Source organism: Syngnathus floridae, chromosome 15 (assembly GCF_059516105.1).
Source record: "Syngnathus floridae isolate MCC-2025c chromosome 15, RoL_Sflo_1.0, whole genome shotgun sequence".
In the NCBI taxonomy this organism is placed as follows: domain Eukaryota; kingdom Metazoa; phylum Chordata; class Actinopteri; order Syngnathiformes; family Syngnathidae; genus Syngnathus; species Syngnathus floridae.
In genome coordinates, this window is record NC_142427.1 from 8893423 (window position 1) to 8918042 (window position 24620).

The 24620-nt window shown below is 39.9% G+C and overlaps 3 protein-coding genes across 5 annotated transcripts; 1 reads left to right on the forward strand and 2 right to left on the reverse strand.

The window, feature by feature from the left end:
* Nucleotides 1-21: 21 nt before the first annotated feature.
* LOC148386378 (flotillin-2a) lies at nucleotides 22-9666 on the reverse strand. 2 transcript variants are annotated; one of them, XM_088398483.1, is made up of 11 exons: nucleotides 9502-9666; nucleotides 7508-7589; nucleotides 5704-5794; nucleotides 3518-3641; nucleotides 3336-3454; nucleotides 3142-3255; nucleotides 2933-3052; nucleotides 2645-2859; nucleotides 2353-2536; nucleotides 2091-2240; nucleotides 22-1869 (listed from the first exon to the last, which is right to left on the reverse strand). In XM_088398483.1, the coding sequence occupies exons 1-11, from the start codon at nucleotides 9548-9550 to the stop codon at nucleotides 1828-1830; spliced, it is 1290 nt and encodes a 429-aa protein (XP_088254609.1). In that variant the 5' UTR covers nucleotides 9551-9666; the 3' UTR covers nucleotides 22-1827. The 2 variants fall into 2 exon arrangements, with proteins under 2 accessions (XP_088254609.1, XP_088254610.1); XM_088398484.1 differs by lacking the exon at nucleotides 5704-5794 and adding an exon at nucleotides 6192-6282.
* LOC148386379 (sodium- and chloride-dependent GABA transporter ine) lies at nucleotides 9311-15615 on the forward strand. Of its 2 annotated transcripts, none has more exons than XM_088398473.1 (14): nucleotides 9311-9376; nucleotides 11415-11579; nucleotides 11776-11910; nucleotides 12197-12401; nucleotides 12777-12909; nucleotides 12976-13110; nucleotides 13174-13277; nucleotides 13354-13478; nucleotides 13551-13663; nucleotides 13730-13870; nucleotides 13941-14040; nucleotides 14105-14205; nucleotides 14278-14445; nucleotides 15261-15615. In XM_088398473.1, exons 1-14 carry the CDS (start codon nucleotides 9352-9354, stop codon nucleotides 15411-15413), a joined length of 1803 nt encoding a protein of 600 aa, XP_088254599.1. In that variant the 5' UTR covers nucleotides 9311-9351; the 3' UTR covers nucleotides 15414-15615. The 2 variants fall into 2 exon arrangements, with proteins under 2 accessions (XP_088254599.1, XP_088254598.1); XM_088398472.1 differs by having other exon boundaries at nucleotides 9316-9376; nucleotides 11231-11579.
* dhrs11a (dehydrogenase/reductase 11a) lies at nucleotides 15616-24365 on the reverse strand. The gene is made up of 7 exons (XM_088398490.1): nucleotides 23994-24365; nucleotides 18462-18671; nucleotides 17868-17962; nucleotides 17587-17716; nucleotides 17289-17381; nucleotides 17157-17222; nucleotides 15616-17080 (listed from the first exon to the last, which is right to left on the reverse strand). The coding sequence occupies exons 1-7, from the start codon at nucleotides 24123-24125 to the stop codon at nucleotides 17039-17041; spliced, it is 768 nt and encodes a 255-aa protein (XP_088254616.1). The 5' UTR covers nucleotides 24126-24365; the 3' UTR covers nucleotides 15616-17038.
* Nucleotides 24366-24620: the final 255 nt, after the last annotated feature.

The following is a 24620-nucleotide window of genomic DNA, read 5'->3' on the forward strand; positions in this document are numbered from 1 at the left end:
AATACACAGAAGGCTTCAAGATTGTGGTATATATTTTATTAGAGGATGGCGCACAACATAGAGTAACATGAACACGTGCTTCAAACGCCATGCTGGATAAATTTGTCAAAAGATCTGAGTTAGGAGAAGCGTAAATAGAAATCTAACTCATAATAGACAGTTGTTTTTTATTCCTTCTATGACGTACAAATGAAGGATGTTTTTAAGGCGTAGGTCTAAAGTTTGGTCTTTATCCACATCATCTCTACTTGGAGTAAGAGCTGCAATTTTTTTTTTAATTTTTGCACCGAATACATATAATAACATAATAAGTGCTGATATGAACAACAACCCCGAAAAAAAAAGCAACATTTAGGTCTAAATCCTGCAGCAACATTTTTTTTTTCTGTTCCCATGTATGTGGTTACTACCGAAAATTACCAAATGCGTGAAGCTGAACAAGTACAAAATTAAATCGGACAGGTATGCATGTACAACGTTCACATCGACAGGTAACAATGAGTAATGTATAAGCGCGGAAATGTTCATTACAAGTTCTACGCGTGTAGGATTGAAATAGTCACAGCACACTTATAACCTCTTCTTTTGACAAAGGCACTGTGTACAAAACATATTACAAACAATATACTCCACTTCTAAGCTAGCAGCCGGCTCGATAAATGATTTGCGATTAAGATTGGTTACAATAATGACACAGCACCTCTTTTGTCGCGTACAGTGAAACCTTTTCTCAACAGAGGGGAGGCACAGAAATGAATTTTTCCCACTTTTAAAAAAATAAACGAAAACGGTGTCAAACTAGTTTGACTTCACTTTAAAGATGTTACAAAACACGAGCGTGTCAAAGGTTTTGTCAAGAGGTTATACACATGCAACACTTGTTAGTTATTGTTAGTAAAAGGTTTATTTTAATGACAACAAACCAAGCATTATTTTTTTTTAATCAGTTAAAAAACAACACAGTTGGACTGTGTAAACATTCCTGTGATAATAAAGTAAAAAAGATGCGTTTGCTCACATTTATTTTGCACAAAAGAATTTGTTGGGGGGGGGGGGAGCAGGAATAGCCCTGAGCGTCCACCACATGCCATGCGATGTACTACACGAGTGATGGGTGAGCCTGCGTCCAAGGTTCATTTTAAAGGCTACCCTTCCTCAACATGGCTTGATGTTCAAGAACGTTTTTTTGTGTTAGTTTAAAAAAAAAAAAAAAAAAAAAAAACTGACAGCAGGGGGATCTAGATGACAAGTAATGTCCGAAAAACGTTTTGGGCACTTGAGTGATGATTGGACAGTCACGAGGAGGACAGGCGAGGTGATGGCAAGCTACTAGTGGTTCTATTTTTTTTTTTACAATCCTTGTACAGTAGTAATATTCTGTATAGGCCAGCCATATTTCCATCATGGTGGATGAAGAGCATGAGAATAACAGCTGATGATAAGAGTATAGCTATCCAGGGAAAGAGAAAAAGAGGGAATAAAAAGCTGCCAGTTGTGACCGGCTCAAGTGAATTTTAGACTTTTTCCAGCACAATTCGAATTTTGTTGTTGAATTAAAGTGGACTGCAGCAGAAAATTGTGGGCTGAGTGGTAAGGAGATAAAAGAAAGGGGGCGCCACAGCTTTTCATTTCATTTGGTGGAGAATAAAAAAACAAAACCTCAAATTTTGTTTGGTGTTTCTGGCAGTTTTGCATAAGTAAAATAATAAAAAGCTCAAATCTCGTTTGGTGTTTCTGGCAGTTTTGCATAAGTGGGTCAGAGGCTAGAGAAAGTGTTGTCATGCTTGAGGCAGATACTGTTTGTCAGGGGTGTAACAAGGGGTTTCATCAGATGGCTGTCTGCCCGGTCATCTTCTGTAGCAGTGGGATCTGCGGGCAGAGAACACGTAAGAACATTTCTGTCAGTGAGACAGGAACTGTAGTGCCACCTGCTGGACATATCTAACATGTCATTTAAATACCTCAACCAAAACAAGCACACATATTGTGAATATTTACTTTTCACTTAAGACACCTGAGGAACCCAAATATCCTGCCATTAAGTGTGGAATAATCAAATCAAAGTTGAAAAATGACGAGAGCGACCCTACCTTGGTCACGTCCACGCCGGTGAGGGCGTTGATAGAAACCGGGAGTTCGGCTAAGAGACGGTTCACCTCTCCTGTCACACGGTTGCTATCGCCGGACAGGATTACGATCTCGTTGGTCCTGGCCAAAGGTGCTGCTACCTTGCTGGCGATCTAATAAAACACATGGGAACATCTTTTAGTGTTTAGACTAGAAGTTCAAGTGTTTAGAAGTTAGCAAAACATCAGAATGCCTGACTCATGCGAAAAAATAAATGCAACTGACCTTGGGCAGTGCTTCCAGGACCAAAGCCGTCTTGGCGGCCTCGCCGTACTGCATGTAGGCTTCCGCCTTCAGCCTCATTTTCTCCGCCTCTGCCTTGCCCACAGCTTCGATGGAGGCGGCCTCCGCTTCACCGACGAAGCGGATCTTCTCGGCCTCGGCTTGAGATATCAGCACCTTCTTAATCCTGGCGGAGGGCGAGAAAAGCCTTTAATGTGACGCTTTTGGGTTCAGTGGAGGTGAAATGAATGATCTCATTTCATTTCATCAACCCAAGGTGGACTTGGACACTTACTTCTGGCCCTCAGCCAGCTGCTGCATCTTGTAAGCTTCAGCCTCAGCAGGTCTCTTCACAGTAGCGATGAGCTCCTTGTCAGTACGATCGATCTCCTTCTCCTCGATGGTGATCTGCTTCTTCCTCTGGACCACTTCCACCTCGATCTCCTCCAGACGGATCTTCTGTTGCTCTTTGGCTGCTTGCAGCTCATACGCCAGCTGAGCTTCTGCTTTCTGGAGAGACGGGATAAGCTTAAAACGACTTCAACCTTTATTTTTGGGTCATCGGGGAAATCGGAATGAATACCTTCGTATTGACTTCCTGATTGAAGGCAGCTCTCTGCATTTCCAGCTCTCGTTTCGAGTCAGCCATTTTTGTGTCCGCCAGGAACTTAACATCCATCATTTCTTTCTTACACTCAGCTTCCTGTTTGGGAAAAAAAAATAGAGATGTGAGTTTCTAACCTGTTCTGCTTTCAGAAATCAGATGATGGTCCATTTGTGAGTTCCTCTTACCCTGATGCCAGCATCTCTTTCTGCCTCCGCCACGCCAATGTCAGCATCCCTCTGCACTGCAGCCGTCTGCGTTTTGCCCAGTGAGCTCAAGTACTCCACTTTGTCATACACATCCTGACAACAAAAGTAGGAATGCACTTTAAAACGGAATCATAAATAAGCCATGGGAAATATAAATCTTTCCAGTCGCACACCTTGATGGTGAAACTGAGAATCTCGATGCCCATTCGGCCGACGTCAGGTGCCGCGACCTCTCGGACCAGAGAAGCAAATTTGTCCCTGTCTTGGTAAATCTGCTCCACAGTTAGAGTTCCTGGAAGACAAACATAGGTGTTAATTAAAATGGCTTATGGATGTTTAAAAATGAGATACCTACCAAGGATGGCACGTAGGTGACCCTCAAGAGTCTGCAGGATGACGCTCTTGATCTCAACGACAGATTTCCCTAGGAACTGCTCGCAGGCATAACCCAGCAGTTCGTTTTCTGTCATCACCTTTACCTGTCGTCGGTGTGGATAAAAATTGTCAGCTGAGCATACACAAAGTAATGACTACACATTTATTATTTTACATGGCTAAAAAAAACAAGTTAAGCAAAAATGCCAATACTTTTATTACGAAAATAATTCTGGTCCTATATCATTGTTTTTTTTTTGCGACAGAGAACAGCAGCTGCTGGTTTAAATAATTCCATACAAACTCAAATATTTTTGGTCATGTCCACGTGTATATAGATATTTCCCAAAACACTTTTAAGAATAACTTTTGGCCCTTTTTTCACGCATATAAAAACTTCTGATTGGCCAAAATGTGTTTTAGATCCAACAAATGTGAGGCAGAAGATCTGACCATATATATATATATTTTTAAATAGCAACATATATGTGGACATGCCCTGGCTCAATAAAGAAGTTACAATTATTTGTGTTAAATGTGGAACATCATTACGATATAATTTCTTGAACATATTTTATATCATGCTCATTACCCATGCACATAAAAATAAAGGAAAGGGAATGGGGACATCATTGACAGCTCATTTGTATGGCGAAGAAAAAAAAAAAAAAAAAGTTAACCACGATGCTGTACTCCACTGGGGCTATCAAAAGAGAAATAAGTGAGCTGGGTCCTTAGGCAAGTGGTCACACCATTTGGTCGGGTAACATGCACTCATACCAGGATTGAAGGACACACAATGTAAGAATCGTCATTCGGTGTAAAAACTGATCAAGGGTGCAACATGGACAACCACGCAGCAGGCCGGATCGAAAAGAGTCAGCAGGGGGAGCTGTGCTGGGGCTCAGCTTAAAATAAACGTGTATGGAAAAAGTGAGTGTAGCTCGACCTCTTGACCCCACCCCTTTATTGGCCCCTCCTTCTGAGCAAAATAGAAACTTTAAAAGAGGAAATGTCACACAAATGACTTTTCCTTAAAACTATTTATTTTTCAATTGACTGAACTCAAAGAATGTTTTGGTGAGCCAATTGCACAAATTTGTACTGTCAACAAATCTTATCAATTTTATCGAAAGGCCAAAGTCTTTTGTGGTTCTTTTTAGTTTTAAGTGGATGGGCAATTCTCTCTATACAAGTTCCTAATTCACGGTCATGTCAGTCCCGTTGCCATGAGCCCCGACAAAAGCTTTTTGGCAGAGGGGGAAGAGGGAAATTGTGTGCGAAAAAGAAGTGTGAGAAAGTGAGCGGTCATTCCAGACAGCGGGCTCATTGTCAGCATGCATGTTTGAAAATACACACAGAGGAACACACGGTACACAACGGATAATGAGGCATCTCCTTTCAAACACACAGAAGGCATGCACACAAAAATTTGTGAACAGCCAAATCAAGAACTGAAATGCAGAATATTGTTGAAGTTGAAAATCCCAGGTGGATTTATTTTGGTGCTTTTTAGAATATAAAGTATTTTTTTTTGCAACCATTAAAATAACTGCCACTTTTCTTTTAACACTTTCGAAATAATATTCTGCATGAGTGTTGGTGATCAAATCTTATTGGATCCCTGAAAGTTATAGGAAAAGGAGGCTCACAAAAAAAAAAGATTTAAAAAAAAAAAAAGCAATGAATATGATTAGCATTAGTGAGATTAGCATGCGGGTAAGACGCTAACACCTTTTTGTTGTCACACTAGGACAATTTATTATTTAAAACGATCGACTCGACTATTATGGTTACCGATGCGTAGCCTGAGCTTGAAATTAAAAAAAAAAATACATAAAAGGAGTCTGCTCTGTTGTCACTAATCTGAAATACTGACAATTTTATGCTAACCAGTGCTAATGTTAGCCTTGACCACACCCATGTCATTCAATGAGGGCAAAGCATGCATTGTCTCCGTACGCCATCTTAAAAAAAAAATAATAATAATTAATGCTTGTATTGTAACCTGAGCCCTCTGTGTGAAAGCACCTCCGACGTGATTATGGGGTGATGCCAGACCGAAGGAAGTCGCTGGGGATGCAGGGGGGACGGACAGGGTGAGCGAGGGGGTGGGGTGTTAAATCTGAACTGGCATTCCCAAAAAGAAACAGTGTGGTGATTTACCTGAGCCACCCCTGTGACAGTAATAGCTACACCCTCCGCTGTCTCTACATCCTCACACTTGGGCTGCAGGGTCATAATCTCAAGCGTTATCCTGTGAAGAATGTGGAAAACAATATATAAAATAAAAACAGGCATGTTCGGAAGGGGGGGGAAAGCAAATGAAGGGAGGGGCGAGAACACAAGGAAAAAAAAGAAATAAAAAAAATCAGGACAAAGTGAAACCATTCACCCAAGGACTCCAGAGCACTACCAATGGAGTATGTGATGCGCCCCAAAAACCGACCTTTGACATTGGGTCGGTTTGCAGCTCAGCTTATATTTTTCAGAGACGGCAAAGTTAGCGGCCGCCGAGACGGGAAAACAGAGGAACGCTCACTCTCACACACAAATTAGCTGAGCCAGTTTTCCAGCATCTTCTCTTGGTCTTGAGTACCAGCAGCCAACTGCTGTTTTTTTGGGGTTTTGCCGGGGGTGGTCTCATACGTTACCTGGGCCACCCCAGTCACATCCAGGGGAACACCCTCCGAGGTTTCGATATTCTCACAGCGACACAGGATGGTCATAACCTCCAGAGACATTCTACGCAGACAGGGAGGCAGGCCGGAGTAGCAGAGGCAAAACAGTAAGTTGAACAACAGCTGTTAGGGAGGGTCAGTCATCAAGGTTAAGAGAAAGAGGTCAGAACCTAAAACCTCGCTGCTCTTGCTTCAGCCGCATATTGTTAATTTTGTCATTGCTGATAAGAATAGTATTTGCAGGAAAAAAAAAACTAACATTCTCTAGCATTGAATAAAAATGGTTAATTCAAAAAAACAAAATGTAAATATTGCACTTTTTTTTTTTGCATCGTCTGATTAAAATAAAAACGGGACTGTCCTTTTAAAAATAATCAGGACAGTTTGTACAAAGGAGCAAAAAGGCAGAAGGATTTAAATGGCAGCATCAACCACCTCCCTCCTCCTCCTCCTTTCCAGGAGATCAATGAGTCACGGGCCCGAACATTAACAAGATTGCTGCATCAGAAGCGGGAAGAGAGTGTGTCCTGAGCACACACACATCCCCACCCCCAAGCATCAGCCTTTTACTTCAAGTGCTCGTGACTCCAGAGATGAGCGAGCGCTTTCTTTCTGCTGTCATCCTCCGAGAAAAAAAAAAAAAAAAATAATTTTGACCAGTAAGGGCTGAGTGAATTTATCAAGTTCATCCATGCATTGACTTGACTGTTGTTTTTGTGGTCTACCATTATGTTACCGAGCAACACTGAAGTGAGGTTCTTAATTGGAAATGGGTAACCTGAAGCGGACACAAGGCACACACAGAAAAGCGGTTTCTCAGGGAGACGAGCAAACATTAGAACATGAATACATTCAAACTAGGTGCCCCGCCCAAGCAAATTAATATCAGCACGAGTTAGTCCAAGCAAGTAAATATAACAGACAAAAATGTTGCATAAATGCACTCCAAATAGAAACATTGAGAAGAGGACAAGCACTTTTCTAATACTAAGCTGCAAAAGGTTAACTTAAATGGTTAGACTACATTTTCTGGAGCTTAAATCCATCTAAGAGTGGTGAGCAATGTTTAAACATTTGAATGAACACGCTGCATGTTTAGAAAAGACCATCCATTGAATTCAGACAGCAATCTGAAAATATCTGACAAATGATGGATTTCAATTTCCTGACATGTCATCATTCACAACTGCAACGTGACGATGGATTTAAGGGCGCATCAAGTCACTGAATCACCAAATATCAAATGATGTACTTTGGTACGCTTGGGCTTACGTGCAAACCGTTCTTACCTTTGAATGTCCGAGATGAGCCACCATGCCCAAGCCCAGCCTCCCACAACGTACGTTTTCTGATCTGAGCCACAGCAGCCACCTTAGGAACAACACAAATGAAAAGAACATCATCATAAACTTTTATGGAACTGTAGTTGTGAGGTGCGGGAGAAACACTACACGGAAAAGACGACGTGTCAGGAAAACGGTCTGGTTAAAAAAAGAAAAAAAAACCAGAAACATCACACAGGCTCTGGTTCATCTCCAATGTTTAGGTCGGCATTCCCAGCTGTCATGTTAACGGACAGGAAGAAAAGGGGGGTCGGAGCTGGACTATATTTACAGACACACCCGCGCCTATATTTACCCAAACACGATCAAGTACAAGTTGTTGTATCGTACAACATTGAGATTGCAAAGCAAACATTTTTTACAATCATGAGTTTCCGAAACAATTTCCTGTGGTTTGATAAGGAAAAATATAAAATAGAAATGTCAACTAACCATTGTATTATTTTTCCATTACCACATTAGCGTTCACGCTATGCTAGGAGGGTCAAAGTTGTCAGTGAATTCCTTGTGTGTAAACAGCTGGTACATAATATATATTGTTAGCTTTAGCATTGACAAAAAAGTCAATCTAATGAAACCGGGTTGTGAAATAAGCAAGTTATAACTTATTTTTAATGTCTATGCATTGCCTTTAATTGGAAAGTTACCCCTGCCAACATGGCCACCACATAGGCACAGCTTGATTTGATACTGATGTTAAAAGGTCACTACAAATATTGCTTGTAAACTTAACAAAAGTGGGAGACAATTTCAACAGTGGAAGAAATGTTTGTAATCGAAATCCGAAACAGAAACTGTTTTGTATTGAATTCTTTAAACTGTAGAAAACAGGAGGTTATTGTTTTTCGGCGGTTGGAAAAAGTAGTGAAGTATCTCTGCCACGAATAAAGTTTTTGGGCACGATTAAATTCTTGTGGCTTTTATAGAAACGGATATTGGTGGCACATGCTTTCCGGGGCAAAATAAACTCCCTGTCAATGGCACAGATCGAGAATCTTTAGAGATACACTGAGCGGCACGTTATTCATGTCTCGCTAGTGCTGGCATAACTAACATTCCTGACTGCATTCTATTAAAGTGGGGGTAGGGAAGTTTGATTCCTAAAGTTTCTCTCTGTGCTATTGTCAAATGGGGTCGGAGAGTGCAAACTGGAGGTTATTTTCTCAATAAAATCAGTTTTATTGTGGTTTAGTTACACAATTTGATATTTGATTATCTACAAAAAGGTATCCCAACTTAATCGGGATTCAAATGATTTCTCAGTTGATGGTTTGCAATTCTATGTTGTGCACTGATACCAGGAGGGGAGACTTTATGGGCCTCTCCCCTGTAATCTAATTTATTCAGCTATATCCCCTCTGCAGAGAGCAACCGCCATGTCTTGCTACTCGCCATGTAATAAACTCGCAAACCTTATACAAATCCTCTTCGTCTTGCGTTATAATATCTAAAACAAACATATTTTGGAAACAGACCAAAAGAACAGGAGCACGTGAGGAACAGGAAATCGTCCGATCTCCGCTATGAATGTCGCCCGAATACCAGTAGAATAAAAAACATATATTTTATTTGAATATTTTAAAAAAGTGTTTGTGCTACAAGTCATTAAGATAGCTTAAACACTAAAAAAAAACCGGCTTATCAAAGCGACCAGTTGAAAATCGTTACGTAATCGGTAGTAGTATTTCGTACGATTTAATCGCTTTTATCTTTTACGACAATCGGGCAAACGTGCATACCTTCATCGTACGCATGTTTAATGTACATGTTCGTGAGAAGAATTTCAAACGATGGAAAGAGATTCATCGAGTGAAGGTAAAAAAAAAAAAAAAACGCCCCCCAAGGCCCGCCTCTTAAATCCCTTCTTCAAGCTTAAACTAGGCAAAGGCCGCGGAGCTTTAAATAATAATAAAAAAAAACGCGCGGTTTTTTATCGTTACCTGAAACCACAAGCGCCTCGTTTGGTCCAACGGTGTGACAGTTTCCCATTTTTAAAACGATTTTTTTGACTCGACACCGAAAGATGTTAAATGTACCGTTCCCCCTTTACCCCCTCCAACCCTCACAATTATTTCAACACAACATCAACGAAACGGCTACGCGTCACACCCACACCCGTATCGATTTCCTCGCACTGAGGAAGATCGATCAGTGCTTCCGGTAAAATCCTTCAAAATAAATGCATCCCAACGTTAACACATGTAGCCTGCTTTGGAGGAATTCAGAAGCTTTTATTTTGTTGACAACGCAGTTTCTTATTTTACGCTAACTTGATGACTATCGTTAATTTACCGGATATCTTTCCCAAACGCCCAAACAGAGGAAATGACGTAATAGTGTCCTCTGCGAGAGACGGAAAATTAAGTAAAAACTAATTAGCGCTTATCCTGGATTAATATTATTCATAATGGACGCATTTAATCGTTGAGAGGATAGGCAAAAAGTTTCATTATGAATGGTTAATTCTAAATTTATGGATAAAAAAAAAAAAAAAATCAAAATTAGCTTGGACAGATTATAGGTCACAATAATACATGGAAACACTTGAAATTATTTTTCTTTGTCTCTTTTTGATACTATTTTACATTTTGAAATATCTGCTGTTCCAGATAGTCTAATTTATTGACACGGACACATTACTCATGGATCATGACCCATATTGGCCCAATATGACCAGCATGTTGATATCACAGCAGTGCCTCCATGCAGGCTTGAGAAAGTTGTATGATGTCAAAACCTGCTTGCATATCTGTGCACTTGGAATTTTTCATGTCATCTGAGTTTTTTCACAATCACTATATCACTCACCTTCTTCCTGCGGTATACATATATTGCATAGCTTAATAAAATAAATACAACACAATAAAATACTATATAGTGCACAAACTGGAATCCCGGCCCCCTTTTGTAGTATTCTCTTATGCCCAGCAGATGGCTCACAAATACCAAGCAATCAAGAAAATTTACTCTCGAGTTCAGAGGATCCTGGAATAAAGCCTTCATATTTGTTCCTTTTCATCAAAATTATTTATTATGATAATTGCACCCCCAAATTTTGCTGTTGTACTACTTCCCCATTTCTCCACCAATTTCCAAATCTAAAATGTTCACTGAGGAGATCTCAGGAAACAATTGCACAAAATTATTGTATCCTTTGTAATTTGTTTCATATAAAAAATTTTTTTTTTTTATTCCAAATACTCATTCTCATTGACCAAACTTGGATTTGATTCTTATCGTTGGGGTATATATAATGTACTTGCAGAAGGAATGATAATGCTTATCAAGTTTCCACCTTCACACAGTTGTGGGGGCTCACGTGTTAAAAGTGCACTTTGTATCATCCTGGAAACGTGATCTAACAGGCACAATCCTTGAAATATTATCTAGCACACGAGATAATGTTTAAAATAGTATTCCTGAAGAAGGCAGGCCATAAGAATTTTCAACAATTTGAAATAAAATGAAAGAAACAACAAGAGCTGTATTGTTTTTAAATCAAATGAAACAATAGCTATGGTATTGTTTATATTTAAGATTTATAATATCAATATCATATATATAATAATATAATATATACACTTTATTTTAGTTGATAAATTAGATTAAGACATTTATTACTAGGAAATTCTGGAAAAAGTGAAAGTTTGAAAACTTATTTTTTTACAGGAGGAAGAAAAAAACAATTTGAGGATAAGTGAAAGAAAATGAATGGATGATTCGAAGCATTGTGATGGCAAACATTAAACTGAATGGACTTACGTATTGCCCACCAGCGGCCCTTCTGCTAATCATTAAGGATAATAAAAAGTGATGTCAACCAGAGTTACAAAACCCTTTTCCATGGAGTTAGGGCCCAGAAGAGCAAGCGCTTGGATCCCAACAGCAGACATGGCCAAGGAAAAGAGCAGACCGACGTGGAGCAGGCAAATAGAGTTCACTTTGGCGGGCATCGGCTCCGCCGTGGGGCTGGGCAACATTTGGAGATTCCCTTACCTCTGCTTCAGGAGTGGAGGAGGTGAGTAAATAAATAAGAAACTTGCCATAATTGACTTTACACTAAAACTGATAGATTTGCTCGAATCACTCCTCAATAATGTTTTGAAAATGATCAAATCATTTTTTTCCAAGTTATAAATTGGCGAATTGTCTTTTTGCAGATTAATTTACAGGTGCATTAACTTCAATCCATGAACTTGATCATTTCCCTGTAGGTGCATTTCTGGTACCATACCTTCTCATGCTGTTTGTATTGGGGATCCCTCTCCTCCATATGGAGTTGACCGTTGGCCAATACACCAAAAGAGGGCCTGTCCATGCTCTTGAGCAATTCTGCCCTCTTTTAAAAGGTACAACAACCCTTGAGCGATGGCAGTGGTACCGTATTTTCCGCACTATAAGGCGCACCGGATTATAAGGCGCACCTTCAATTTTAGAACTTTGTCCATATATAAGATCATTTGGCCCGCGGGCCGGACTTTGGACACGCCTGCTGTAGTGGCTCAATATTGATCCATATATAAGGCGCACCTGATTATAAGGCGCACTTTTGAGAAAATTGGAGGTTTTTAGGTGCGCCTTATAGTACGGAAAATACGGTATTATTTTATTTCAATCCATATTTCTATCACACAGGTGTCGGAGTAGCATCCATGGCCATTTCCTTCATAATGTGCACGTATTATAACGTGGTCATTACTTGGGCCCTCTACTACCTCTTCAACTCTTTTCAAGCGCCGCTACCCTGGCAGGGTTGCAACAACACGTGGAACACTCCAAACTGTACAGATCACGCTACAAACAACAGCTACTCGTCGACAGCCAGCCAGGAGTTCTTCAAGTACGTTTTACTGGCTGGGAGATTTGAAATTTCCAAAAAGAAACAACATGGAGAACGACGTAACAGTGTTGTGTGAGCTTATCACAGCAGCCATGAATGATATCAGTTAAAATGATAGGAGAGGTCAAAACTCAATTTTAAGACACTTGTATAAATATTAGTCACCTCTCTTTTGCATGCAATTAAATATATAGACAGTTGGGAGAATATATAAATATATATATATACACGTGAAATACAAATAATGGTGCTTTGAGATGAGTTTAGTTTTTAAACATACATCCCAAAGCATCTTTTTCCATTGAAATGAATGGAAATGCCATTAATCTGTTCCCAAAATGGATAAGAAATGTTTACATACATGTTTTTGTGAAGATATAAGATGCTGCAACAAACAGCGGGAATCGAGGAAGCCGGAGTTGTACGATGGGACCTTATGCTTATTCTCATGCTTGCTTGGATCCTCATCTATCTTTGCATCTTCAAGGGGACCAAATCCACAGGCAAAGTGAGCGGAGTTGACGCAGATGCGAAGTGATGCTTCTTCCGATTACCTTCTTAATATACCTTACAGGTGGTGTATCTCACAGCGTTGCTCCCGTACGTCATCCTTATTGCCCTGCTAGTTAATAATGTGCAACTTCCTGGAGCAATTGAGGGTATAAAGTTCTTCATTGTGCCGCAATGGGAAAGACTTCTCTCAGTGGAGGTGAGGGAGATTCATTTGTGTGGAAGAGTTTGAAGAAATTGAAAATGCATCGTCTGCTTGCAGGTTTGGGTAAACGCTGCAGCCCAGATCTTTAACTCCATCGGGATAGGATTTGGTTTCCTCATGGCTATGTCTAGCTATAACTCTTTCAACAATAATATTATTAAGTAAAAGCCTCACTCACCACTCCAATGAGCCCTTGCGTGATATCTTATGAAGATCCTTTTGTGTTTTTTCACACAGGGACACGCTGACCATATCCATCGTCAATTCCCTCACCAGTATTTTGTCAGGTTTTGTTATATTCTCCGCTTTCGGATATATGTCGCATCTGCAGGACATTCCCGTGGCCCAGTTGGCTGTGGATGGTAAGGGAAGAAATAAATCCAGCAATCACATCTTAAATGTTTCAATTAAATTGATTTGGATTTGTTCTGTAGGTCCAGGACTTGTTTATGTTGTTTACCCACAAGCTTTTGCCAGTATGCCAGTACCTCAACTATGGGCTGTGATGTTCTTCTGCATGCTGCTTTTTCTTGGAATTGATAGTGAGGTAGACCATCACACACAATATTTCAAATAATAAACATCAGTTAATACCTTTTTTCCATTTGACCAGTTTGCTATGGTTGAAGTGATGGTGACCACGCTGATGGATCAATCTAATCAGCCTCTGCTGAAGTTCTTCAAGAAGAAAGAACTGTTAGTTCTTGCAGTTTGTGGAATCGCTTGTCTTCTTGGAATTCCTAATGTGACGCAGGTAAAAGCGGTTTTTTCCTGGATGTGTTAAATTCACAATTATATTTTACAGATAATTCATATCTTTGCAGGCAGGGATTTATGTTTTCCAGTTGATGGATCATTACACTGCCATCGTGTCCATCATGTTCCTTGCATTCTTTGAGGTCATAGGCATTTGTTGGTTTTATGGTCAGTATTAAAAAAAATATATATTTGATGAATCTGCGCAATCTGAATTCATTTTGGTATTTAGGTGTGAATCGATTATCTGACAACCTGGAGGAGATGACTGGGAAAAGGCCCAACATCTTCTTCAGGCTGTGTTGGCAAATCATTGCTCCTTTTCTCGTCACTGTAAGTCCGACGATTTGTATTATGTCAATCTGGAGTACAGCTAATACTCTTTTTTTTTTGTGGGGGGGGCAGGTTATCCTCATTTTTTCAATTATCCAGTTCAAACCGGCTCGTTATGAAGCCTACGTCTTCCCTCCCTGGGCTCAAGGGCTCGGCTGGGTCATTGCCATGGCCTCCATGATTTGGATTCCACTCGGCACCATTCACACATTGTGGGTGCTGCCTGGATCATTTGTGCAGGTAATGTAAATATATTTACTATCCCCCCCCCCACACACATCTTGAAATATCCAATTGAAATATTTTTGTTTTTAAATACACTTTAAAAATAATATAAACACATTAAAAATAATATATGAGAGACAAAGAGAAATGGATAATACAAAAAAATATCCCTGTTTAGAGTGAATAAATCCTCTTTTATTTTCCTAAACTTCACCGTATACTAAATATCACATCATGTCTAAAGATGTACATAATAAATTGAATCCAAAGCCGTTGCTTTCTGTCGGCGTAATGTGGAATGATAGAGGATTGCAACATTCAATAATCTCTTTCTAATCTCTGCAGTCAAAATGAGGCATCGTTTGAAACTCTCCCCTACTTTCAAATTTACATTTAAAAACAATCGTATGTGCTGAAAGTGAAATTACATCCCAAATTAAAAAAAAACAAAGAACAAAATTATAACTGCAGCAAATTTTTGGGCTTAAATGTGATTTTAATCAAATATTTATTGTCCTTATCACTATGCTATTGAGTTAATGACAGACAATTGTGCATACTTACGAATTTGTGTTGGGCATACATCATAAATAAACAGATAGCAAAAATAGAAGACTTTAGAAAAGCTCAGTGAGTGAACTGGGGATTATGTTTCTGGCGGTGGATTATTCCATTAATATCATCGCGACATGAAATTATTCTTTCATCTGTATCGTTCGATAAAATCCTTTGCCATGTTTTTTTTTTTTTAATTTAATACTGTAATAAAATTTGTGTTGTCCATGCAAGATATAAAACATTAATTTGATACTTCCCTCATTGCTCCACAGAAACTAAAACTGTCCATCACACCATACGCCCTGAACGACAAATCCAAAATACCGTATCGTGAAAGAGGCGGAAATGAGAGCTACCCAGACATGGCCGTCATCAGCAGCAACGCCATCAGTACAGACTACAAACTCCCAGATGAGACGAATTAAAGCAATTTATTTGCATTTTTTTTTTTAATTGAGCAAATCAGTGTCAGTTATTATCTCTCTATTGACCTATAATGGTACATGAGGGTGTGAATGTAAATATTTCTACTGTACTGTATTTGTATTTAAGTATTAGAAGTAGTATTTCAAACCACAGTTGACTTCCATGAGCATAAACTTTTATAAATAAAGCGCCAGAGATACATTCCGTGTGGGCAAGTTATTTATTAGGTCAAATGATATGTTTGTGATTAACATGACAAATGTCTGTTATCAGGTACACAGGTCATGCTGCATGTATGGTGTAATAAAAACTTCACAGGGTTCCTTGACATTTTACATGTACAGAGTACAATGATTATAAAGTCTTATGCAGTATAGGCATTGACACTGTCTAGTTTGAATATAGGCAGGCAATAAATGTTAAGTATTTGATAACATCCCACTGAAATGACATACTGTATTTGTGCGTGTGTACATTTACACCTAAACATATAGTCCCGTAACCCATCTGTAAATTCTGCGTTTAAATAACTCATCAAAAGTGTATTAACTGAAAGTGCGATATAAATTAATGTAATTTCTCGAGTAGAGAACTCGTTTTTATCTGCGGTGTTCATTTAAAATCCATGGTGGGTATAAAACATAGGTGGAAAAAGGGGCGGGGTCATATTGTATGATGGTAAAAATAAAAATATGAAAAGGTCTAACTAATGTTAAACGGAAACTTACCCTTTCTTGCATTGCTATGGTAAATTTCAACTTCTGCCATGACCAGTTGCACCAACTGTGCTTTTCTCCCTACCAATGTCTTTAAAAAAAAAAAAATACAAATTAATTTGTGGATAATAGCTGAACTGTACTTCATTTTGTGGAAATGAATACCAGCAATTTGGGGGAAAAGTATAAGACAAAGGTACAGTACAAGAATGTTAGAGGGCCATTTTAAGTCAATTTAAATTAGACGCGAGTGTGCATTACACTCAAGAAATTACGGTACACACCCAATCATTGGATTGTGGGACACATGCAGACAAAAAATGCTATCATTAGTATGTTTGCTTGTTTTTTTTTTTTCTCGGACAGATTAAAATAAAAACTAAAAGTGAGTATGTCCATATTGTAAGTCAAGGTGTCAAGCCTTAGAGAATATTAAATAGTTAAATAGACAATACAGTACTTTTTACGGTTATTTTTTTCTATGACAGCAGATCTATCATCAATCAAGTGGTCAAATAATTATAAAAAGAATCCAAAAATTACCGTTCCAATTTAATTTTCAAATAGATATGTAATATGACCTAAAAAAAAAAAAAAAGGTGCAGTCAATAGCAGTCTTCATCTGAAATGATGGTCATATCGATGACCACATAAGCACAGCAAGGACTTTCGAGTCATCTCAGTTAACAAACAACTGGTGGCTGCATTCAGTAGTATTTTCATTGTGGTTTTCATCCACACCCTTCATTTCCTCCATCCGGCCTTTTCTTGACTCCTTGCGCTCTTTCTTTTCCCATCCATTTATTATTCCACCCAACTCCTACCCTTGCTCAGCAGAGGTCGCTATTGAGTCACCACGGCTGCTGACTTCTGGGCTCCTTCTGCAGCGTCTGGCTACTGTTTCACTGCTAGGACACCTGCTCAACTGGCCTCATCTGAATATCTCCAATCTGCAGGAAAAAAATGATGATACGTCAATAAACGATACACAAAAGGTGCATAAAAAAAAAAAAAAAATACCATTACCTGGACATGAGGAGGGGCACCGAGGACAAATGTGACCGCACGTGCTATATCTTCTGCTTTTAAACACTGCAAAAAAAAAAAAAGTTAAAGTACTACTACTGTAGATATAAAGGATTTCTTTTTCCTTCTTACTTTTATACTCTCGTACACTGAAGCTGCTTTCTCGGGATCATTGTTATGGAGACGGAAGGCAAATTCAGTCTCCACTATCCCGGGGGATATACACTACATAAAAAGGGAAAAAAAGAAATTAAATCCAGGCTGTGCAGTTGAAGAGTTTTGATTTTAAATATAATTAATTAATTAATTTTAAAATTACAATTAAAATATTTCACACGCAGCTATCAAAGGAATGTGACAGATATAGGAGTGTGTATGAAAATACAACGGACATTTTTCCCCATCTAAAATACATTATACACACACTCACAGTGGCTCTGATGTGGGTGTTTGCTTCCCTTAATTCTTGCCTTATTCCCTCTGTCAAAGCCGTCACTGCATATTTGGTGGCACAGTAGAAATGCTTGTCAGCACTTGGGACCATTCGATGCCCGCACATACTGCAACAGGAAGAGGAGGACTAACGTACAGTCAAAGTTGAGAATACCAAAAAAAAAAAAAAAAAAAAAAAATTCAATACAGCAGATGAAGTGATAAGTATGGATTTGAATCCGTCAACCTCAGAAGGGTGGGGCCGAATTCCAATTTTACCTGTTAATATTAATAATGTGACCGTCGTCCACGTTTCTCTCCTTCATTGATTTGTAAGCCTCACGGGTGCAGATGGACAAGGCTAGGACATTCACCTGTGGTGCAAAAAAATAATAATAATGATCATTTAAAATAGTAAGAAACTCTCCAATTGATGGCAATAGTTTTGTCCCAATACTTTTGGTGTATTTAACAGAGCCTCTTTGTTTCGCTGCCTACCATCATAATTTACCCCGCTTGTCGATCGAAGCTTCTCCTGTAGAGCCACTGATGGACGTAAGGTTAAATTCCATGGTGAAGCAAGCTTGGGCAAGGTGACCAAATCGGGTCAGCATGCAGATTAAACCCAAGCTAAAAATAATACACTGGCACTACAGGGTCATTTGGGCTGCCATGACAACAGATGGACCAGCATTACCAATGCTGGACCCTGGAAACTTTACAGCACGGGGTCCTTTGTGGTCAATGAACCCGAATGAACCTTGGGGTCTAACAAGGGAAATAGTGCAGGCTTTCAAAAGCGGGCCTCTGCTGTGCCAGGGTTGCTCATCCGAGCCAATATTTTTGCATAATCTGGATCTCCCGATCACTCACATCGATCATATTCCTCCAGCCTTCTGTTTTCCCGCTGAGTAGAGGTTCGTTGTGCGCCAGCCCGGCGTTGTTGATGCACACGTCGACGCCTTTGTGGAGCGTTTTGATGGCGGAGAACATGGAGAGGATCTCCTCCTCGTTGGAGAGGTCACACTTGTACGGGATTAGTGTGCCGCTGTAACCTGCACTCTGACATTCCGCTGCCAGCTTCTAAAAGACACAAATTAAAAAGTACATTAGAAAATAGAAGATGGCTAACTTGAATTTTTCTTCTGGTTGGACGATTGATGTGGCTAACACTGTTGTGGTGTGATGTCACGCCGCATGAGCAGGCAACGTTACAAGCAGGTCAGCTGTCCGTCTAGCGCCAGTGGGATTTGGAACAAGCTGACACGGACCCAGCAGCCTGCCAGACATAGCTGCACCAATCACCTGATCTCTAGCTGCTAGTGCCAGTTATGCAGGAGCCCCACTGAGATGAGATGGAACCATAGCAGGTTAGCATGCTGTGTCGTCAAAAACAAAACAGGTACTCGTTTGGTATTATTAGCGATGCTTTGTTGAGCATCCACTGGACTCGGAATTGAAAGTGAAACCAGGTTGCACGGTCCGATGAAGTCGGATAATTGATATTTTCCAGTATATAGATAATTAAACACCTCATTTCAGACTTGCAGATTTCCTTGCTATCTGTAAGCTGTTTAGCCCGGATTATCCAGAGAAGGGCATTAGCCGAACAGATCTGTGAAAACACTGAAACACTGACAATATTTGTTTCAGCTGTAGAGAGTGTGACCTTTGTCACTTTTGACCCCTGGAGGAAGTGGGCCCCCTAAAGTGACGCAAGTAAATAGAGGAGAGAGCGAAAGAAGAAAAAAAGCCAGGCCGGTATTTTGGGAGCGAGAGAATTAGTTATGTTAGTAAGATTAAAGTCGGCACTCGGCGGAGGAGCAACCCGGCTTTGATTCGCCAGCCAGGCCCACTCGAGTTGCCTTATCGAAACCTCACGGGGTCAAAGGTGAGCGGTGGACTGTTAGCTTTGCCGTAATGTGGATAATTAAGTCATTGTCATTCTCAGGAAGTAAAAGGTTTAAAGGTTGAACAAGATAGCACGATGCTTGGCAAAGTCTTATCAAGATGGGAAGATAAGCAGGTATCTGGAAAGCCTTGGTTATGTTTTTAAAGTAAAAAAAGGGGGTACAGCAAGCCCTACAACATGGCGCCGTCCCCTCGAGGACATATAGGTTGGTCATCGGCTCATCCTGTGCAAAATGCAGTGTGAAAGGGAGAGTACCGTATTTTCCGCACTATAAGGCGCACCGGATTATAAGGCGCACCTTCAATGAATGGCCCATTTTAAAACTTTGTCCATATATAAGATATATACATTTGGCCCGCGGGCCGGACTTTGGACACGCCTGCTGTAGTGGCTCAATATTGGTCCATATATAAGGCGCACCTGATTATAAGGCGGCTTTTGAGAAAATTGGAGGTTTTTAAGTGCGCCTTATAGTGCGGAAAATACGGTATATGAGATAGTGGGTGTATTCTAACAGACACGTTTGTATTTCCCCCAAACAAAGTTCTGATGAATCAGGGAGGCCAAGCAACATGGAACATCTGTGTCAGCAGTAGGATCAACGATGAGAGCAGGCCTTTATTCGTATGTTCACACGGTAATCGTGTGACATAAATGCTTCTTTTGTTTGTAGTCGAGACTTGCTGAAGCTTGAAGTCTACTTGTGATCCTTTGCATGCATCACATGCCTCATCCAACTCAGGTGGTTGACATTTTTGGGCTCTTTTCAAGGTTTCTTCTCACTGGAACTTTTCAAATCATTTCTCACACCATAAGTAGCTGAATCGATTAGAAAAATGAAGGTGTCGCGATCCCTCCAATAATCTCTCATTGTAGGCTTGGCTGCCAGCGCTAATGCTCACCACTAGCATGTAATATGATACCATCAAGCTTAAGTAGCTTGTAATATAGCGGCTCTACCTTCCCTGATCAAGAACATACTAGTGTCTTCAACAAGACAGAACATGAATCGCTCCACCTATTATAGCAGGAGGCCCGACCGGGGAGTGTTGAGGCCAGTAAACCTTGAAAAGTGATAAGAGGGGACAGCACAGCGGTGGTGCAAGAAAGGGGGGGGGGGCTCATAGGGGTCACCGAGTTGTCCAGCCTCATTGACCTCATGAGATTACGGCAAACAACTGATGAAAGCCACCACCGATAAATGATCCGCCCGATTTTTGTAGTCAGCGTTTCCCTCGTTTCCCCTACACAACAAACTAGTTTTGAAATTACAGATTAGTAAAAACTGTTCAAATATTTTAAAAAGATGAATGCTAATAAAAATTGCTAGCGATATCTATTTTTTTAAAAGTGAAGACAATTTGGAATTTTAGTCTTGACACATGTAGTTGATGCATGATTTGTATTCGCGGGCCACATAAAATGATGTGGTGGGCCGTATTTGGCCCCCGGACCTTATGTTTGGATTTATTGACTCAACGCTCAAATGGAAAACTTGTTAGTGGAAAAGCTCGAACGATAAAAACACCAGCGGAGGCTGAGTGTGTAAGAGTAAAAAAAAAAAAAAAAAAGAGTAAAGCGGTCTGACCTGACCCGCTTCAAATGCTTTCCGGAATGAAATGTATTTATTGTGTAATCAAAAATATGGACAGTCCAAATGACAACATGAGGTATTCGGGGGAAAAAAAAAAAATCTGGGCAATTACATAATAACACAGTCACAAAATGCCTGACAATATTGACTTTATCACTTCAAGTATTTGGGTCAAGGTTATAAATAGAAACTAGATACTGTACTTAAAAAAAAAAAATCTTTTTTCACCATCAAGATTAAAACTAACCCTAAATTAATCCCAATGTTAAAAAAAATTGATCAGCATTCTCCTTAATAAACTATTCTTAAGCTGTTAAGAACAGATTTGGTGATAATTATATTTACACGACATGTCGCTAGGTAAGCAGGTATCATAAACATACGGGCCATGCCGGTTATAAGGATTGCGGGTGTTCGACCACTTTACAATCGCAAGTCCAAGAGCAACACTGTCACACACACACACATCAAAACAAACCGGTCGAGTCCTCCAAATGCATATTGAGCAGAAAGCACTTTTGCTCGCTTTGCAATTTCATCAAGCTTTCAATCAATCGGGCCTACTTTAAAACCTCTGAGGAAAAAAATCGTACTGTAACTATCCGTCTTGCACTGGTCTAAAAAAAGAGTTCATGTGAAAGTGGATTGTTGCTACTTGGATGCAACCTCATTCCTGCAGAAAACCCATAGCGACCACATCCCCCCCTTCCCCCCCTTACTGTGTATACTCCAAAAAGTCTTATTTCTGAGTTCACACCAAATTAGGACAAACTAAACCATCTAAATTCACATCTGCTCCTTTCTAATACAGTAAGAACAAGAATGTCTTTATTCCTAGCCGTGAAAGAAATACACACCAAAAGGAAGTCAAGAACAATTGCTCAGTGACAGATACTTGCACCCCCCCCCCCCCCCCCCCCACTTGCTCTGGCACGGACAGCCCAGTTGACACAACGGCCAGCGTACAATCCTAGCTTTGTCTTCCATCTCGCAAGAACAAAGCTCCCATCAAATAGAAGCGATAACAATTGATCACTCATCCTGCTATTGATTGCTATTGCATCATATTTAGCTCTTTCCCGACCCCGAATGATTAGATAACTTTGGAATGATGATTTGCACAAATTTCTTATTTGAAATGCAAGTGACCTTGTTTGAGGGTTCCACACGTACACGACAGAAGCAATGAGGTTAACGATTGACAGAAGACGACATGTGACTCAAGTAAGAATGGCGGTGAGTAGACAATTGCGTAAGGCGCACTCACTGTGGGCATGTACAAGCACGTTGTTAAGTTAGGAAACATGTTTGCTTGTCAACAACACAATTTGACACCATTGAAGAGTCAATTGTTTACTTTTTTTACGATTGAGAATAAAGACCGGATAAAATGCAAAAGGAGGGAGCGGTCCAGACTCACATGAGCATATAAAATAAGACACAAATTGATTTGTACTACACATGCACGTTGTGTAGTTGACCTGTTGTGCGCCACTGATAGAGTTAAGACAGTTTAAGACAGAGGGAGGCTTAATTATTGGCTGACAAGATAAGGAAGGTGCAGTGCCTTATGGCCTAGTGGGAGGTGCAAGAATGTCTGCGTCATGAAGATAACACTATTATTAATGGAAATTAAAATAAAGAACAGTTAAAGAGTTAACCTAATCATCTGGGTATAAAGGGAATTTCACCTCAGAAATGCCACATTGGTTTGGTCCACATTTAAATGTTGAAGCAATTTTTATTTAAAAAAAAATATATTGATTAACAAAATAATAATATAAGATAATAATAATAATTTGAAAATACTTTTCATAGCTTTGCCACGTTTTGTTTCATGATATGAATTAAAGAGGCAAAATCCACCCATTTTTATCCATCTCAGGGGGCGGCCATTTTACCACTTGCTGTCAACTGAAAATGACATCACAAACTGTGACGTCATTACCACGTGACGGCAAGCTCAAGGGACATGGAATGCCATATATTAAAAATAAAATTACATAACCACAACAAAGTAAAGGAGAGATATAGTTTTAAAACATTTTTAAAATGATTTCAAAAGGGTTTTACTGAGAGGGAAAAAAATGCTTCATTTTTAAAAGTGAATACAATTTGCAATGTTGGTACATATTTTAGGAAGAGGGCCAAATATGGCTCCTCGGCCTTCAGCATGATTTAAAGACCTGAATAAACCTAACATGCGTGTATGGAATGTGGCGGAAAGTCAGTGTACCTAAAGAAAACCAAAACAAGGAGTGGGAGAACATGCACAAGTGATAAACAGTAAACACCAATTCACTCTTCCATCCATGCATAAAACGATCGATTGTTGTAATACTTGATAGTGGTGGACGCAGCTTAGCAGACTTCACCACCTTTCTGAAGGATAGAAAAGTGGACATCAATGTGGAGATTGCTCAACTCCTTCCTCTTGTGACCTCACTGCAGAAGATTGCCCAAATGCTCTCACCAAGACTTGAACACATTAGCATCGTGGTGCAAAAAAACCACTTGGGTGTTACCTCATTTCACTAAACACCAGTAAGAACATAATACTGGGGTGTTCCTAATATTCTGATTCTCTCATCTATATTGTAGGTAAACAAACTACATGGATGGACATCTAGATAGACTTGATAAATAGATCGATATAAGCATATGGTTTTGAATGTAAAACAAGAAATTGCATTAAAATGGTTTATTTATTGAAATTATCGCATGAAAGCCCCCATCAAACAAGAATTTTCGCCCTTATCATCAAACGTTAGCTTAAGTTGTGAAGCTAATGTTAGCCTGCTTAGGTTACGTGCATTAGCTGATATATTACACCGCATTGCACTAATGCTATGAGGCAACTCACGCGTTGCATGATAGCCGATGATGGAAGTGAAATTACCTCGATTTTATCGACGTTCCTGGCACATCCGACTACCTTCATGCCTTGTTGGACGAGTGCCCGGGCCACAGCCGCTCCAATGCCCACTGAGGCTCCGGTCACCAGGGCCACTCTGCCTTTCCACCGCTCCATCGCCAACAACGAAACCGGGATACGAACCGTCGGTTTTTCGCTTTGCTTCGGAAGATACTGCGGTTAAATGTACAACGCCCTCGATTTCGAGGATGCTTCAAGCTCCTGCCTCAGAGTACGCAGCATCCAAAGGCGCGGTAGCACTGGTGCGTAAAGGTAGATCCATGCGCTCCTTTGGATGACATGAGTCCTGATCGTGTTAAACGTTTGCTCCACCACCGTCGCCGCCCACTTTCTTTCAGCGATCCGTTCCCTAGCTCAACAGCTTTAAAATGTTTCTTACGCCACCTAGCGGGATTGCAAAAAATTGCAAGGACAGCGTGCCAAATGTATCTTCTCTTGAACTAGATAAATTAATTCCATTTACAATTAGCATTTTCAATACAACCACTGAATCGTATTTTTATTAAGGTGAATCATTACAGACCAGATAATTCAACAATGTTAAAATATTATATATCATAATAAAACATTTCTATCACATCAGGGACAACA

Bases quoted from the DNA above. Each gene is read 5' to 3' on its own strand.
- LOC148386378 (XM_088398483.1), bottom strand. From the start codon at position 9,550: ATGGGAAACTGTCACACCGTTGGACCAAACGAGGCGCTTGTGGTTTCA. The intron at 5,795-7,507 runs GTAAGAACGGTT...CATTCTTCACAG, and splicing joins CTCATCTCGGACATTCAAAG to GATAACGCTTGAGATTATGA. The intron at 3,455-3,517 runs GTAGGTATCTCA...TTTGTCTTCCAG, and splicing joins TCACCTACGTGCCATCCTTG to GAACTCTAACTGTGGAGCAG.
- LOC148386379 (XM_088398472.1), top strand. From the start codon at position 11,375: ATGTCAACCAGAGTTACAAAACCCTTTTCCATGGAGTTAGGGCCCAGA. The intron at 11,911-12,196 runs GTACAACAACCC...TCTATCACACAG, and splicing joins ATTCTGCCCTCTTTTAAAAG to GTGTCGGAGTAGCATCCATG. The intron at 13,111-13,173 runs GTGAGGGAGATT...GTCTGCTTGCAG, and splicing joins AAAGACTTCTCTCAGTGGAG to GTTTGGGTAAACGCTGCAGC.
- dhrs11a (XM_088398490.1), bottom strand. From the start codon at position 24,125: ATGGAGCGGTGGAAAGGCAGAGTGGCCCTGGTGACCGGAGCCTCAGTG. The intron at 17,717-17,867 runs GTAAAATTGGAA...TTCCTGTTGCAG, and splicing joins CACATTATTAATATTAACAG to TATGTGCGGGCATCGAATGG. The intron at 17,382-17,586 runs GTGAGTGTGTGT...CTTTTTATGTAG, and splicing joins ACACCCACATCAGAGCCACT to TGTATATCCCCCGGGATAGT.